This window comes from Durio zibethinus, chromosome 4 (assembly GCF_047325235.1).
Source record: "Durio zibethinus cultivar Kanyao isolate XHJ-2024 chromosome 4, ASM4732523v1, whole genome shotgun sequence".
NCBI lineage: Eukaryota > Viridiplantae > Streptophyta > Magnoliopsida > Malvales > Malvaceae > Durio > Durio zibethinus.
Window position 1 is genome coordinate 7,723,759 of NC_143165.1, and position 15,266 is coordinate 7,739,024.

Here is a 15,266-nt window from a genome sequence, read left to right on the forward strand (position 1 = left end):
GAGCCGTTTTCTCTTCCTTGAGCCGAGCCAAGCCGAGCCGTACTCCGAGTCGTTCCAGGTTTTTTTTTCTTTTTTTTATTTATTTACTTATTTATTTTTTATTTATTAGATTAGGTTTATTTAATATTCTTTTTATCTTTATTTTATTTTTATTTTTGTTTTACTTTTCTTTATTTTATTTTATTTTATTTTATTTTATTTTTATTTTGTTTTATTATTCTATTTTCTTTAAATAAAAATAAAAAAAAATATTTTTGAGAAAAAGTTGAAAGTATCAATTTTTCTTAAAAATAAATTTTTTAAAATGGATTTTTGAGGAAAAGTTAAAAGTATCAATTTTTCTCGAAATTAAAAATTTTTGAAAAATAAATTTTTGAGGAAAAGTTGAAAGTATCAATTTTCCTCGAAATGAAAGCTTCAAAAGAATTTTTTTTGGGAAAAGTTGAAAGTATCAATTTTTCCTACACGAAAACAATCATTTTTTTCCTTTTTATTTTGATTTTGATTTTGATTTTTCTTTAAAAAATCTGACGATGGAGCCTCTGCAGGTGAAACAGTAGTTTTTCTTGCATACTCTTGAGGTGAGGGAATTTTTTCAATTTTTTGCTAAAAGTATTAGAGTCAATTGAAAATAATTTTCAATAGTTAATTACTTGGTAAAATTTTAAGGCTCATTAGATAACACAAATTTCAGCTGGTACCATCTTTTGATGGGCGTTGTGAGGGTGTTATAACCTTCCTCACACGTAACCGAACTCCGAACCCCGAACCATGTTCTGGTTAGTAGACCTGAACCTATTCTTTTAGGGAGCCTTAAACTTAAGTGTTCCCTGAAAGGACAGATTCCTTAGGTGGCCAATCGCACCTAGATAAAAAAGATTGGTGGCGACTCCCTTAAGTCAATGTCTAGCAATAGATCCCCGAATCTAGACATTATGACAGGCACAATAACCATTTCCATTTCCCCTTTATTCCCCCTACCTCCTAAACTTCTAACTCCCATTCCCAGCCTCCCCATTGTGTAGGTTGATTTGCTTTAGCTTTGTTTTTCTTTTTTTTGTTTTTATTAATAACTAAAAACAATATGTTAAGACATTTCAATACAAAAAAAGACTATATCAATAACATTGTTATGAACTTATCACAAGATAAAGAAACAAATAAATTTTTTAATAAAATGCAACCCCATTGGGCACTTATTCTTAAATTATACTCCATTGTACCAATTTCAATAGCATGGAAATAAGGAATAAAGATTTTTAAAAATGTAACATCATTCAGAACCAAAAACAAGTTAAAATATAGGCATGCAAGTAAATGTTATAGAAAAAACGAGTCGAATTTGAGAATCTCATTTAACAACGATGTGAAATTAACTGACAGTAAAACAATCATTTATTTCGTTCATCCAATGCCAAGATATGTCTGATTTATGCATTTTCATATGTATATATGTTGAACAGCCAAGCACAAAACTTGCATTCAACCATACCTTTTGTGGAAAAACTAAAAAATAAAACTGTATAAAAAACTAAGAATAAAACCGAATGTATATTAAAAAATTATTCATAAAAAATTATATAAATACCTTAAGTTTATATACAATTAACTGTTGGGTAAACTAGAAAACTAAATATTCTTAAAACTAGTCCTATAATTGCGTGATTGTCTATCCTAATTTTTTATCCTTAATTCTAAGAATACAAATACTTAATTCTAGAGATACAAATATAAATATACAAACAACAAGATTATAACTAACTATAAATAAGTGTTTTTTCACATTCCTCCTCAAGCTAGTGAATAGATGTTTTCCATTCCCAACTTGAAAATAATTTCTTGAAATGTTGCACTACTGAGACCTTTAGTCAATACATCTACAAATTGACTCTTTGTTGATACATACGGTGTATAAATCAACCTACTAACTAGTTTTTCCTTTATGAAATATTAGTCTGCTTCAATGTATTTTGTTCTGTCATGTTGCACAAGATTGTGTGCAATGCTTATAACACACTTGTTATCACAATGAAGTCTCATTGATTCATCCTACTCAATCTTCAAGTCTTTTAGGATAATTTTTAACCATAGTAGTTCACAAATTCCTTAAGCTATTACTCTCAACTTTGCTTTAGCACTTGATCTTGGCACCACATTTTATTTTTTACTCTTCCAACTTACAACATTACCACCTACGAAAGTGCAGTAGCCTAAGGTGAATCTTTTATCAGTTACTGAACCTATATAATCCGTATTTGTATATGCTTCTAGAACCAATCCTAATTTTTTTTTGCATAAGATACATCTCCTAGGATTAGTCTTTAAATAGTGCAATAAATGGTAGACAACTTATAGGTACACTTCTTTAGGATTATGCATAAATTGACTTATCACACTCACAGCATATGTTATATCAAGTCTAGTATGTAAGAGATAAATGAATCTTTCAACTAATCTCTGGTATATCTCTTTATCTATAGCAACATCTTTATTAGCTTCTCTAAGTTTATGATTAGGATCTATAAAAGTATTTGCAGGTTTACATACAAGCTTCTCAGTTTTCTTCAAATGATCTATCACATATTTCTATTGTGAGATGAAAATATCATGTCGTGAATGAGCTACTTCAATTCCTATGAAGTACTTCAATCTCCCTAGCTCTTTTATCTTAAATTTTTTAGTCAAACACTGTTTTAAACATTCTCTCTCTCTTTTTCATCATCTCCACCTATAATTATATCATCAACATATACTAATAGAACTGTGATTTTCCTTAAATTAGAGTGCTTGATAAATAATATTTGATCTTCTTGACTCTGCTTATATCTCATTACTAGCATCACTTCGGCAAATCTCCCAAACTAAGCTATAAGAGACTATTTAAGCCCATATAAAAGCTTGCATACTTTGTTTGCTTCTAAATGACCTCTAAATCCTGGTGAAATCTTTATATATATTTCTTCTTCTAAATCATCATGTAGAAAATATTATTTAAATCAAATTATTGAAGCTGCTAATTGTAATTTGCAGCCAATGATAACAAAATTCTAACTATATTCATCTTGACAATTGGAGCAAAAGTTTCCTGATAATTCACTCCATAAGTTTGAGTGTAGCCTTTAACCACAAACATGGCTTTATACCTTTCAATGGTACCATCTGTCTTGTATTTTACAATAAAAACCCATGTACATCCAACTGAATTTTTTTTCTTTAGGCTACTCTATCAGTTCTCATGTTTTTTTTTTAAGCCTTCATTTCTGTTTTCATAGCTTGCCTTCATTTCTCACTGGATAATGCCTCGGATAATGTAGTTGGAACAAAAATAGTATTTAGGCTCACAAGAAAATTTTTGTGGGTTGATGAGAAATTTTCAAATAATACAAAATTAGAGATTAGGTATAGTGGATGCTTAATACATTTTCTAGTTCTTTTCCTAATGGTATTAGGTAGATCATAATCATTACTTATAGTTTTATAAGATTCATGCTTATTTTGAAAAACAAAGTCAAAGACTGTAGTTACCTCATTTTCAAAATTAGGATCAAGTTTTTGGATTTGCACTAATTTAGGATCTGAAACTTTTTTTTTTTAGTACATCTGTAATTTCTTCATAGAATCAAGAACAATATTATCCTTTGTCAAATCTTTTGTGTTTGGAATAAGCTTAAACTCAAATTCAATGTTTGACTTAGACTCAAAAGAAATAGGTTTAGACTCAAAGGAATTAATAGGTGAAAATGTTGAAGGGGAGAACAAATCAAGCAAAAAGAAGTCTTTATTCTTATCTTCCACAATGAAGTCTCCTCTGAATATAAGGTTGAGTAAAAAATTGTTTACTTTTTTAAAAAACGATATTTGCAGACATATAAAATTTTTTGGTAGGAGGATGATAGCACTTATACTCTTTCTAAATTGATGAATACCCTACAAAAATGCACTTAATTGCTTTAGGATCGAATTCCCTCATTATAACTGTGAACATGAACAAATGATGTATAACCAAATATTCTAGGTGTGAGGTTGTTTGTGGTATTAAAATTGGGATAGAATTGTAAGAGTAGTTTTATAGGAGTTTTAAATCCCAAAACCTTTGAAGGTAACCTGTTTATAATATGTGTGGCAATGATAACAGCTTACCTTAGTAGGAATTGGTTACGTTTACTTGAAAAAGTAAAGCTTGGATTGTGGCTAATAAATGGTTGTTTTTCCTCTCGCTATTTCATGCTGCTGTGAAATATTAACACAAGATGACTCATGGATAATCTCCTCATTTTGAAAATAGGTAGATAAACTTTTATTGAAATAATTTCTTGTATTATCAGACCTAAATCTCTTGATTTTCATTCCAAATTGATTTTGGATCATGTTTTGAAAGCTTAAAAACAAATTATTCACATCTAATTTAGATTTAAATAAAAATATCCAAAAGATTCTGGTACACTCATCTATGAAAGAAACAAATCACTTTGCACCAAAAATATTAGGAATTATAGAGGGACACCATATGTCATTATGAATTAAGTAAAAAGGAATAGAACTTCTTTTTATTGCTAATTGAAAAAGACACACGTTTATGCTTTGCGAGTTCATAAACAACACAATGAAAATTTTTGGCATTTAATTCTTTGAACAAAGAAGGAAACATGTTTTTCAAAGTTTCGAAAGAAAGATGTCCAAGACAAAAATGATAAAGCTAGATTTTGTTTTTATTGAGAGATTTTTCAGATATAAATGACAAAGGTAAACTATTCTTGATATTACTTGCGTTGCTTGATGTCTAAAGATAGTATAGTCCATCTTTCTCCTTAAAAAGTCCAATCCTCTTCCCTAAACTCTAGTCTTGAAATTCACAATAGGAAGGATAAAAAGTCATTTTGTAGTTCATGTCTCTAGTAAGTTTTTGTATAAATATAAGATTAGTAGACAATCTAAGAACATGAAGAACATTTTTAAGAACAAACGAGGGATTAATTTGAACATCACTTAATCCAGCCACCTTTATAAGTGAACAGTATGCAATAATAATTTTCTTATTATTAGGACACAGGGTATATATACTAAACTTCGGTGAGAAATGTGTTATATGATCTGTGGCTCCAGAGTCAATGACTCAAAAACTTGTAATAGGCTTAACTGAGACATTTAATCCATGAGAACCAGAAGCTTTAGCTGAACTGGGGACCTTACCCAAAGAACATAACTCAGTAGACTTTTTGAGAGTTTTCAATAGGCTTCTTAGTTTCTCAATCTATTTTCTGTCCAACTCTCTTTGTTCTCAAGACTTCTGTAGTACTCCTGTGGTTTTACCAGTTGTCACTTCCTCAAATCAATTAGTAGTGACAAATTCTGCTATCTCTGATATGGTTATCTTTTTCAGGACTGAAACAAGTCTTGATAGTAAAGGTTTAACCAGAAACGATTCTAGGCAATGAAGGCTAAAGAAAGAAAAATAAATAAAACTGAAAGATTTAACAAGATTTAGATATGAAAACCTGAAATAGAATTCAATAATGAAGGCTGAAAAAAATTTCTTCTCAAAAAAGCCTAAAGCTATGATACCATATGAAAAAACTAAGAAATAAAATTATATGAAAAACTAAGAATAAAATTGAGTGTATATTTAAAAATTACTCATAAAGAATTATACAAAGCACTTAAGTTTATATACAACTAACTACTAGGTAAACAAAGAAATCAAATCTTACTAAAACTGGTCTTATAATTAAGAGATTGTCTACCCTAATTTTTTGTCCTTAATTCCAAGAATACAAATACTTAATTCTAGATATACAAATATAAACAGACAGATTATAATACTATATCAGCTATAAATAAGTGTTTTCTCACACCTTTTAATAAATGTTTTAGCCAAACAACAATCAAAATCAAAAGAAAAATAGCAATTTTACCTAAAGCATGAAGACCATTATCCTAAGAAAGATAAAATGAGATGTCACCTTATATCTGAAGTGCTCCATACCAACAAATAAATTAAAAGGAAAAATGTTTCAATAACATTAGATTATGTGTTGACCTAAGAAGTATTTGGATATGCCACCAGAAGATCAAATAAACAAAATGATGAAAGAGATGAAAGTGAAAGAAATAAATATGTAGCTGATAATAATAATAATTAAAATATGCAAAATTAGACCAATTATTAAGCTTTAGTAGCCACCATCATGAAACCAGCTTCTTTTTCCCTGCTTCATTTCTTTTTTGTACTATATGATTGGTATCTCACCCGCTCAAGAAATATAATTGTCCGATTTGCCTTCCATTTTGGTTCTAATGCAACACCCTAAAGAAAAGAAAAACAATACAAACAAGTAAAGATAAAAATTTTTGCAATAATTAGACAGACATTTGAGCTTAAAATAAAGAAACTTTTTTAGAATCTACTAAGTTTCAAAAACATAATCTATAACAAGCAAAATATACTATACCTTATACTTATCCTTGACATCAGAGGCAAAAAAGGCTATGTCCAATTCAGCTTTCTCATTAGGCACTAACAACTAGTTGAGAGCACATAAAAGTTAAAGCTGATCAGTTGTTGGGCTCCACAACTACACAAATTTCAGGATCTCAAACAAATACGTAGGCAATTATATGTAAAAGTTAGCATTAACCACATAACTGACCACACTTTCAACATGTTTGGTCAATCTATGACAGCCAAATTAGTCCACAATCAATTAGGCAGGTTTTGAAGATGGAATTCATAATAAGTGATCACAGTTTTTTTTCTTTTGGTTCCTCCACATACAAGAAATAAGGAAAGGATAATCTACCCCTTTATTTTCTATGAAAACTTTTCTCCACTTTATTATCTTCTTTGTCTTTATATGATCTCTATAAATGGTGCTAGATACATAAAATATGATATAAATAATACGAAGTGCAATGTAAAGGTGAAAATGGAAAATGTATTCTTCTTTTCTTCTTTTCTTATTTCTGAAAGTCTCTACATCATGCAAGAAAGTGGAAAGGAATAACCCCCACCTTAATTTTCTTTGAATTGCTTTTCTCCAATTCGATTTCTTCTTCTTGTTTTTCTTCTACTTCATCCTCTTTTTTCCGTAACTGTTTATGAAACATTATAAGATAGATAAAGGATGCTGATACACTAACAAAGATGGAAGTGACAAAACCATAACTTTCATTTTGGTATTTCTTCACCCTAGAAAGGAAACGAAAAACCGAACACATTACCAAGTGAAGACAACCTAGCAATTTTCAGCAGCCCAACCTATGTGAAAATTATGGAAATGCAAAACATTGGAACTGTATATGACTACAATTCCATTCCATACAAATTTAAACAAATACCGAACTAAGTCCTCTTGATCACAACTTTTCATCATTACACAAACTTGATCCAAAATTTGGATTCGAAGCCCCACAATAAACATACAAACTTCAATCATCATCATTCTATTTAAAATCAAGTTATTCTTTAATAACCAACTTAATTTCACCTAAACTGCCAATATAACTTAAACATGGTCAACTACTATTTCTCAAATCAAACTCAACTATGTTATCAAGCTTCCAAGCTAAACCACCTAGCAAACTCTAAAATCTAAAGTTAACCAGCAAGAGATAACACCAGTTAACATTTGCAATCCCAAATCACAAAAATTTAACTAAGTACATGCTTTGACAACTTATCAGACCCATTTGTTAATTTCTTTAAGGCTTCTTGGTCAATACCCTGACACAAATAAAAAAAAACTTTTTAATCAAAACCCAATTTTTTTTTTAACTTTTTGGCTAGAAAGGAAAAGAAAAAAAATGTTCAACCTTGAGTAAGTTAAAGCCCTGAATTACATCAAGGGAATCAATCTTTTTCGGGAAGCAATGCAAGTGATGCCATTTGGTCATGTCAATGTCTTTAGCATCTCTAGTAACAAGGCCAAAGCTCAAGCCTAAGCAGTTATACCTTTGCCACATTTCTTGCAAAAGGACCTGCTAGACTTAGCATACTCAACTATGATTTTGGTAGGCATTTTTCACCTTTTTTTCCGAAAGTGAAAAGAAATGTAAGAAAAAAAGTTAGAGGTTTTGGTTTGGAGAAGAGGAAGAGGAAGAATAGAAAAGGAATTTTTAATTTATTAAGGGTTGCAAAGAAAAAAGAGAGCTTTAACATGCAAGAGAAATGGGGTCTAATGGGTTCCCTTCATGTTTAGTGTTTGTTTAGTAGGAGTGTCTTCAGACTTGTTAAGTTGTCAAAATGTGTTTGGGTCATGAGAAAATGAGAAAGGTGAAAATTAAAGAAAAAAATGGAGGAAAGTGAATATTTTACCATTTTTAATGTGTTTTTAAGTCTTTTTTTTTTTTTTAAATAGAAACAAAAAGGATTTATTTTATAAACAAAAGTAAAATATAGATACTATTTCCATTAACATTATGTTCTTAAAAATTATCAAATCGATGTTGTTTTGAGCAAAATTTTTATTATTTTTATTATTTTAAATATTTAATTAATTAAATTTTATAAAATATACCCAAAAATTATCCATGAATTTTCTAGCTACTCTTTCTCCTCCTTCACCACTTTATCCCTCCACTCAAAAGAATTCTCTCAAAAAAATCCCAACAAAACAAATAAAACACCCACGAAAAAAAAGAAAAAAAACTTCTTCCTATGAATCCATATGATGAGAAAAGGCTAAGAGATGAAGTAATCTACTTACACTATCTCTGGCACCAAGGTCCCCCTCAAAATGCTAACCCTAAACCCCTGAGGAGACCCAGACCCTTAATCCAGAACCTCACCAACAAGAGAAAAAAGTTTGCGCCTTCCGGATCCTACCCGCCACCCGAACCTGACCTTGGGCACGACTGGTCCATCTTTATCAAAACCTCACCACCTTCTTCTTCCGGATGGCCAGAACCCAACTCTAAACCAGACCAACCGACCCGACCTGTTTTAGTTGAAGATCAAGCCAGGTTTGCCTCCTTGCAAATGCAAAGCAAGGTTCTTGAACGTTGCAGAAAGTTTTTCAACACAAGTGATGATGATGATGATGAAGAGAGTGAAGTGAATAAGTTTTTCATGGAAACTTTTGTGAATAACAGTGAGTTGAGGGATTACTATGAGGAGAATCATGAGAAAGGTGAGTTTTTTTGCTTGGTTTGTGGTGGCATTGGTGAAAATGTTGGTAAGAAATTCAAGGGATGTGTTGGACTTGTTCAACATTGTATCTCAATTTCGAAAACAAAGAGAAAGACAGGCCATAGAGCTTTTGGATTGGTCATTTGTAAGGTTCTTGGTTGGGACATTGATAGGTTGCCTGTGATTTTGTTAAACGGGGAGCCTTTGAGTCGTAGTTTGGCAAATTCATTGGACTTCCAGGTAAATTTCTTATGTTCAGTTTGACTTTTTCGAATTTCCTTGCATATTATTTCTGTCAATCATCAAATTGTAAACATTTGAAGTGTAGGGTAATGCATACTAATAATTTATAGAATTGTAGTAAGAATAATTGTCGGTGATGTGAACTGCTGTGAATATTAAGCTTTGCAGTGTTAAAAGGTGTAATATTGGATTGATGGTCTGTGATGTGTGTGAGTTTTTTCTGATTTCTTGCGTAATCAATGAGGAATTTTATGGAATGTGAGTTTAGGAATTGAATGTGAAGTTCAATAAGGAATTGTATTCTAATTGTGTTATGTTGCAGAACACTTTGAAGGGAGATGATTCCAATAAAAATGTGGGAAATCTTGAAACTGAAAATTCAGATGTGGAAGTCAAGAAAGGGGCATCTAATTATCTGCTAAGAGTTTAAATGTTTACTTTTTTCCGTTAGCATTTTATGGCCTTTTTCTGCATGTTGTAATGGTAGTGGCCATTTTATGATGTGATAAAACCAACTGCTTGAAGTTTAGTTGTGTAATCTTGTATCTTTCAATTTCAAAATAGTAGTAAGATTTTGTATTTTTACAACGTAAAAGAGAAGTATGAGGATTTTGATTTTAAAGAAAATCAACTAGATAGCCGAATTTTTTAAAAACAAAAATCATAATAATAGACTAATTGTTGTTCAACATTATAAGTGTAGGGTTGGCATTTCATGGGCAACTGAGCAGGATAACTATGCTTGTCAGATTTGCAAACTTTTGATATTATGAAAATTAATGACCAAATTACTGAAATACTAAAGTACCCAGTATTCTTTTGTTGGTAAACTCAATGTCATCACCTTTATTTCATTCCTAATAGCTGTATGATGTTACTTCTTAATGATCCACAAGTATTTAATCTCATGAATCATTTACAGAAAGGACAATAGATGATTTAAGGATATGCCAACAGTTGTACAAAAGCCTGGAGTTTCTCCTAGAAAATTTTGAAACTAAGCTTTTCTGTAATGTGCTAAAGCCCAACCTCATTTATTCAATTTTAGACAAAACAGGCTTTTGTTTAATTTTAACCAAGTTGTGGCTTTTTCAAATGTTTCTTATCCTGACATAATGTTTCTTATCCTGACATTATTCGTGCATTGTTAATTTTGGCTTTTCAAGTTCACAGGATTTGCATATGTTGAATTTGGCAGGATAAGGGGGATGATTTGAATGTTATTTTGGGTAATGTGGAGTGTGTGAATACTGATGGTAGTGAATCAGTTGAAATAAAGGCTTCTGGTGTTGATCACATTGATGCTGAAGTGATGGTCTGTGAGGTTAGTAAGGTGAGTGTAAGGTTATTTGCTTAAATCGTGGGCATTGGTGGAACCTGTGCTAAATAAAGAATTATCTTGTTGCCTTTCGGGTTGCAGAATTCCTTAAAGGGGGGTGATGTCAATAAAAATGTTGAAAGTCTTGAGACTTCAGATGCAGAACTAAATAAAGCAGCAGTTAATGATCTGGTGAGAAACTGTTTTCTAGCAGTATATCCATGTCATACAAATCATGCACAATTACTTTACCAGCAGCCTTAATCTTGTTGTCCTTGATTGCATACCACCAGGAGCTATAATAAGCTTCTTGATGATCCACAAGTATAAAAAAATCATTATTTGGTGAAAAACAGGACAAAAAAGATAGTATTTAAGGTGTTTTCTGGGGAAAAGCCTGGTGAAGTTTGAGAATTGGTAAACTAATCCTACTTCAGTTACACAGTTCTCGCGAAGCATTGACCAAGTTATGGTGTCTCCCAAGTGCTTCTTTCAGATTCCCTCACTTTCACCCTTTCTTGTGAATGTGAAAATAGGTAAAAATGGGTTAATGATTTGGGTATCATCAAAATCTAGATCTGTTTTGGAATGTGCATAATGCAGGGATTAGAGTCATCTCAGATCAGAACTGCAGAATGGCCTTGCATAGAGCCTACTGATACTTCAACAACCAGGCAATGGCCCAGCTTTAAGCCCTGCACTATTCCTGTAACGCATGTGGTTTCTGTTGAAGAACAGATTAGATTCAACATGGTGCAGTTGCAGCAAAATGTCTTTGAAGCTTGCAAACAATTCCTATCTACAACTGCTGGATCAGACACTGATGAAAATGATAATGAAGTTGATGAAGATGATTTAATGGATGAAGATGGGTCTAAAGAAGGCAAGGAGTTCAATTTTTTTGTGAGGCTTTTCACAGAGAACAATGAACTCCGAAGTTATTATGAGACTAACTGTAGAGGCGGGGATTTCTGTTGTTTGGTCTGTTGTGGGATTGGGAAGAAAGCTTGGAGTACTTTTAAAGGCTGTGTAGGGCTTATTCAGCATTCCACTGCAGTATCAAAGACAAAAAGGAAGCTAGCTCATAGAGCTTTTGGGCTGGTTATTTGTAAGGTTCTTGGTTGGGATATTGATCATCTTCCATCAATTGTGTTAAAGAGTGAGCCTCAGAGTCGTTCATTGGAGAACTTGCCACAGGTAATTGTCCATGTATAATACCTTTTAACTGTGATGATGCAGTCCATCAATGGTTTGTGTTAAATAAATGCAATGTCAGCGTGACGGAAAAGCTGGTTGTGACATGGATGAGCCAGATGCTCATACAGACAAAACAGATTCCAAATCAACTTCTGAGGAGGATATTGATGCACATCAAAATAATTGCATGCTGATGAGTAATGAGGTCAGTAATGAACCCCTATTGATAAATGCTTAGTGGAACCCCCAACTCTTTGCCCTCCTTTTTCTCTTTTTAAATAGCTTCACCTTGCAGAATTCTTTCAGTGAAGAGCCTAGCAAAGACAACAATTTAGAATACAGGACTCTGAATATTGAAGCAACTGAAGATAAAGCAGTCCATTCCCTGGTGAGACCGTTGGTGTTTTTTTGAATATCTACGTATCCATTCGACATGGCCTCTATAACTGACTTTCTCGATTATAGAATTCTCTTCTTTAACTTTCAGAAGCAATTTGGTTCCAGGAGTCGTGTCGTTTATGGTAATAATAACTATACATTGTCAACAGAATTCGTCATTGGAAAATGATAGCCAACCTAAAGCAGGCAATATTCAGATGGAGAATTCAAGTGTTGATGAGCCGCAGGAGGATGCTTACAATCTAACGTAGAAATATCTTAATCAGGAAACATTGTAGATGTAGAAAATGAACATTGCATAATTACCATTTGGATGGTAAGAATAGTCACTTCGTTCTAGAAATTTTATCACTGATTCTGTTGGCTCAAGACTCTTGCTCGGAAGGTTGAAATATAGTTGGCAGTCTGCTTTTTCCATTTTCGTTTTCGTGCAACCTGAACCAATTCTTATGCAAAAGCTTTTGCATGTTGAAACTAAACTCATCAAATTCAATTCAACCAAGTGAGCAATCAATTCCATTCAGCATTTTTCATTATCATAGACAAACAAAAAGGACGACTCTTATCGAGATCTTACTTACATGTTTAGACTTCACTCAGTTCAAGGGTTGAACTCTCTCGTCTAAATTTCAAGCTCTGAGTTGGGTTTCGACGTAAATTTTTAAGCTCAATTCAGTTAAATTGTGTTGTTAATATATAATATATTTAATTAAAATTTAACAAATATAAAATAATAACTGAACCGGTAGCTTAAATCGAGCTTCATTTCGTTTTGTTTTTTAATCCGAAAAGTCTAACCCGTCCAATGAACACTTTAATCTGATTTAGGGCATTGTAGGAAGCCCAAATCAAAAACCCAGTCCAAACAACTTTACAGAGTTTACGTTTGTTAACCTATATATAGAAGCCCCTCGCAATCACCAAAATTTCTAACAAAAAAAGTTGTCTTATTGATTCCTTTCGCTTCATCCGATCAAGGAGAAGAAAAAATGGCCGGAATCGGACCTTTAACTCAAGACTGGGAACCGGTGGTTATACGAAAGAAAGCCCCAAGCGCCGCCGCCAAGAAGGATGAGAAAGTTGTCAACGCCGCCCGTCGAGCCGGCGCCGAGATTGAATCCATCAAAAAATGTTTTCTTTTTTTATTTCCTTTTATCAATTAGGTTTTTTTATTTCTTTTAGTGAAAATAGAGAATAAATTTTGAATTTTTATAAATTGAAATTTGCAGCAAATGCTGGGACGAACAGGGCAGCATCAAGTAGTACTTCTTTGAACACAAGGAAGCTCGATGATGAAACTGAAAATCTTGCTCGTAAGAAATATTTTATTCCCTTTTTTATTCACATAATTCAGATTTTTTTCTAATTACGCAAATATATCTGAACTATAAATGATGTATGCTAAATGTATAAAATTCCCAATTTATTGATCCAAACAGTAATATTTTCGTAATTTATTGTTGATGGTTTTATGTAGAATAGTAATACTAACATATCTATAGGAATTTATCTGTTGGGATTGATTTCAATGTCGTGTATCCTTTAGATGCAAACAGATCAACGATTTAAAGTAGGTTCCAAAATGTTTTAATCTTCTATAACTGTTAGTTTTCCTTAACTTATTAGCAAAAGGGATCTAACAAATGGTTTTGCAATATGGATAGAGAGAGAGGTTTATTGATGGTGTGTGTGCGTATGTGAGTTTTTGCTTCCTCTTTCTTCTTTGAGGTTATGGAACGATACGAGTTTAAATGCACCTATATATGCTTTGTTAAAGCATCTTGGTTACCTTCCCTTTTCTGTCTTTCTGGGAAAAAAAGCTTGAGACAGAAATGGTGGCATTGGTGGTGTTTGACTTGGTGCTATAGTTACAATAGAACCGACTTAGTTGGTCCATATAATCATCCTTTATCCCTAGAACTGGTATTTTGTCAGTTCACTCTATGCCGACAACATTCATTCCAGAATGTTTGGTTGTTTTTAGTCATGTGCTAGTTGAATTACCTTTGCTCTATATTAGTTGTTCTGGATCCTCAATTATGCTTTTATGATTTTATATACATAGAGCTTTTGTAATTTTGCATATTCTTTTATAACACCCGTGGTTTACCTGATTACACATTTTGGTAATCTTCCTCCATATCGAGCAAGATGATACTGAATTTACATGATTGATTATTTTGATATGATCCTAAACCAGCGCTCTGGTAATTTGTTGAACTTAAATGTTGAATGTATATATTCCTATCTGTCCTACTTACTGCATATGTTTTCACCAGTTTTTAACTTGTGTAACACCTTAGTTGAGGATGATTTTTATTGGTGTTTGAACTTATTAACAGATGAGAGAGTGCCAACTGAACTGAAGAAAGCCATCATGCAGGCTCGAATGGATAAGAAACTTACCCAGGCTCAACTTGCTCAGGTCTCTCTCTCTCTCTCTCTCTCTCTCTCTCTCTCTCTCTCTCTCTATGTTGGGTGTGCGCGCATATGAACATTCCTTAAAGAGTGTGATGAGTCTATTTAATTTCAAGTTCCTTTATTTAATCTTTCTTGTCATCCCACAGATGATCAATGAGAAGCCCCAGATCATACAAGAGTATGAATCTGGAAAAGCCATTCCGAATCAACAGATAATTGGTAAACTGGAGAGGGCTCTTGGTACAAAGCTGCGAGGGAAGAAGTGAGGGGGTTCATGTAGAAACATCAAACAGAAGTCAAATATCGTCCAGTTTCTTGAGTCCTAAGTCTTGTTGGTGTAAATGAATGTTTTCTACTATTGTTATGGGTTACTTGTAAGAACAGTATCTTTGACTTTGTGTGATGACTATGACCATGGAATGGTGTGTGTTCTTTAACTGTTACGTATGGAATCTGGTTGTCAAGTAAAATAAAGTTAGATGAAATAAAATCTTTTCTTGATTATTGGTAGGAGCGAAATTGTAATCTTCTATTCATGCTTGTCAAATTCATTCCTTCAAAATG

General features: G+C 32.4%; 3 protein-coding genes across 4 annotated transcripts; 2 read left to right on the forward strand and 1 right to left on the reverse strand.

Moving 5' to 3' along the window:
* Positions 1–5,113: 5,113 nt before the first annotated feature.
* LOC149519079 (polynucleotide 3'-phosphatase ZDP-like) lies at positions 5,114–7,959 on the reverse strand. Its single transcript, XM_089760205.1, has 6 exons — positions 7,810–7,959; positions 7,661–7,720; positions 7,009–7,089; positions 6,450–6,521; positions 6,248–6,304; positions 5,114–5,185 (listed from the first exon to the last, which is right to left on the reverse strand). The coding sequence occupies exons 1-6, from the start codon at positions 7,957–7,959 to the stop codon at positions 5,114–5,116; spliced, it is 492 nt and encodes a 163-aa protein (XP_089616331.1).
* Positions 7,960–8,527: 568 nt separating this feature from the next.
* LOC111287034 (uncharacterized) lies at positions 8,528–12,698 on the forward strand. 2 transcript variants are annotated; one of them, XM_089759342.1, is made up of 7 exons: positions 8,528–9,364; positions 10,566–10,700; positions 10,788–10,877; positions 11,289–11,882; positions 11,962–12,087; positions 12,178–12,270; positions 12,431–12,698. In XM_089759342.1, exons 1-7 carry the CDS (start codon positions 8,654–8,656, stop codon positions 12,530–12,532), a joined length of 1,851 nt encoding a protein of 616 aa, XP_089615468.1. In that variant the 5' UTR covers positions 8,528–8,653; the 3' UTR covers positions 12,533–12,698. The 2 variants fall into 2 exon arrangements, with proteins under 2 accessions (XP_089615468.1, XP_089615469.1); XM_089759343.1 differs by having other exon boundaries at positions 8,540–9,364; positions 10,566–10,691.
* Positions 12,699–13,212: 514 nt separating this feature from the next.
* Positions 13,213–15,212, forward strand: LOC111287036 (multiprotein-bridging factor 1a). Its single transcript, XM_022877205.2, has 4 exons — positions 13,213–13,412; positions 13,511–13,594; positions 14,624–14,706; positions 14,849–15,212. The coding sequence occupies exons 1-4, from the start codon at positions 13,271–13,273 to the stop codon at positions 14,966–14,968; spliced, it is 429 nt and encodes a 142-aa protein (XP_022732940.1). The 5' UTR covers positions 13,213–13,270; the 3' UTR covers positions 14,969–15,212.
* The last annotated feature ends 54 nt before the right edge of the window (positions 15,213–15,266 follow it).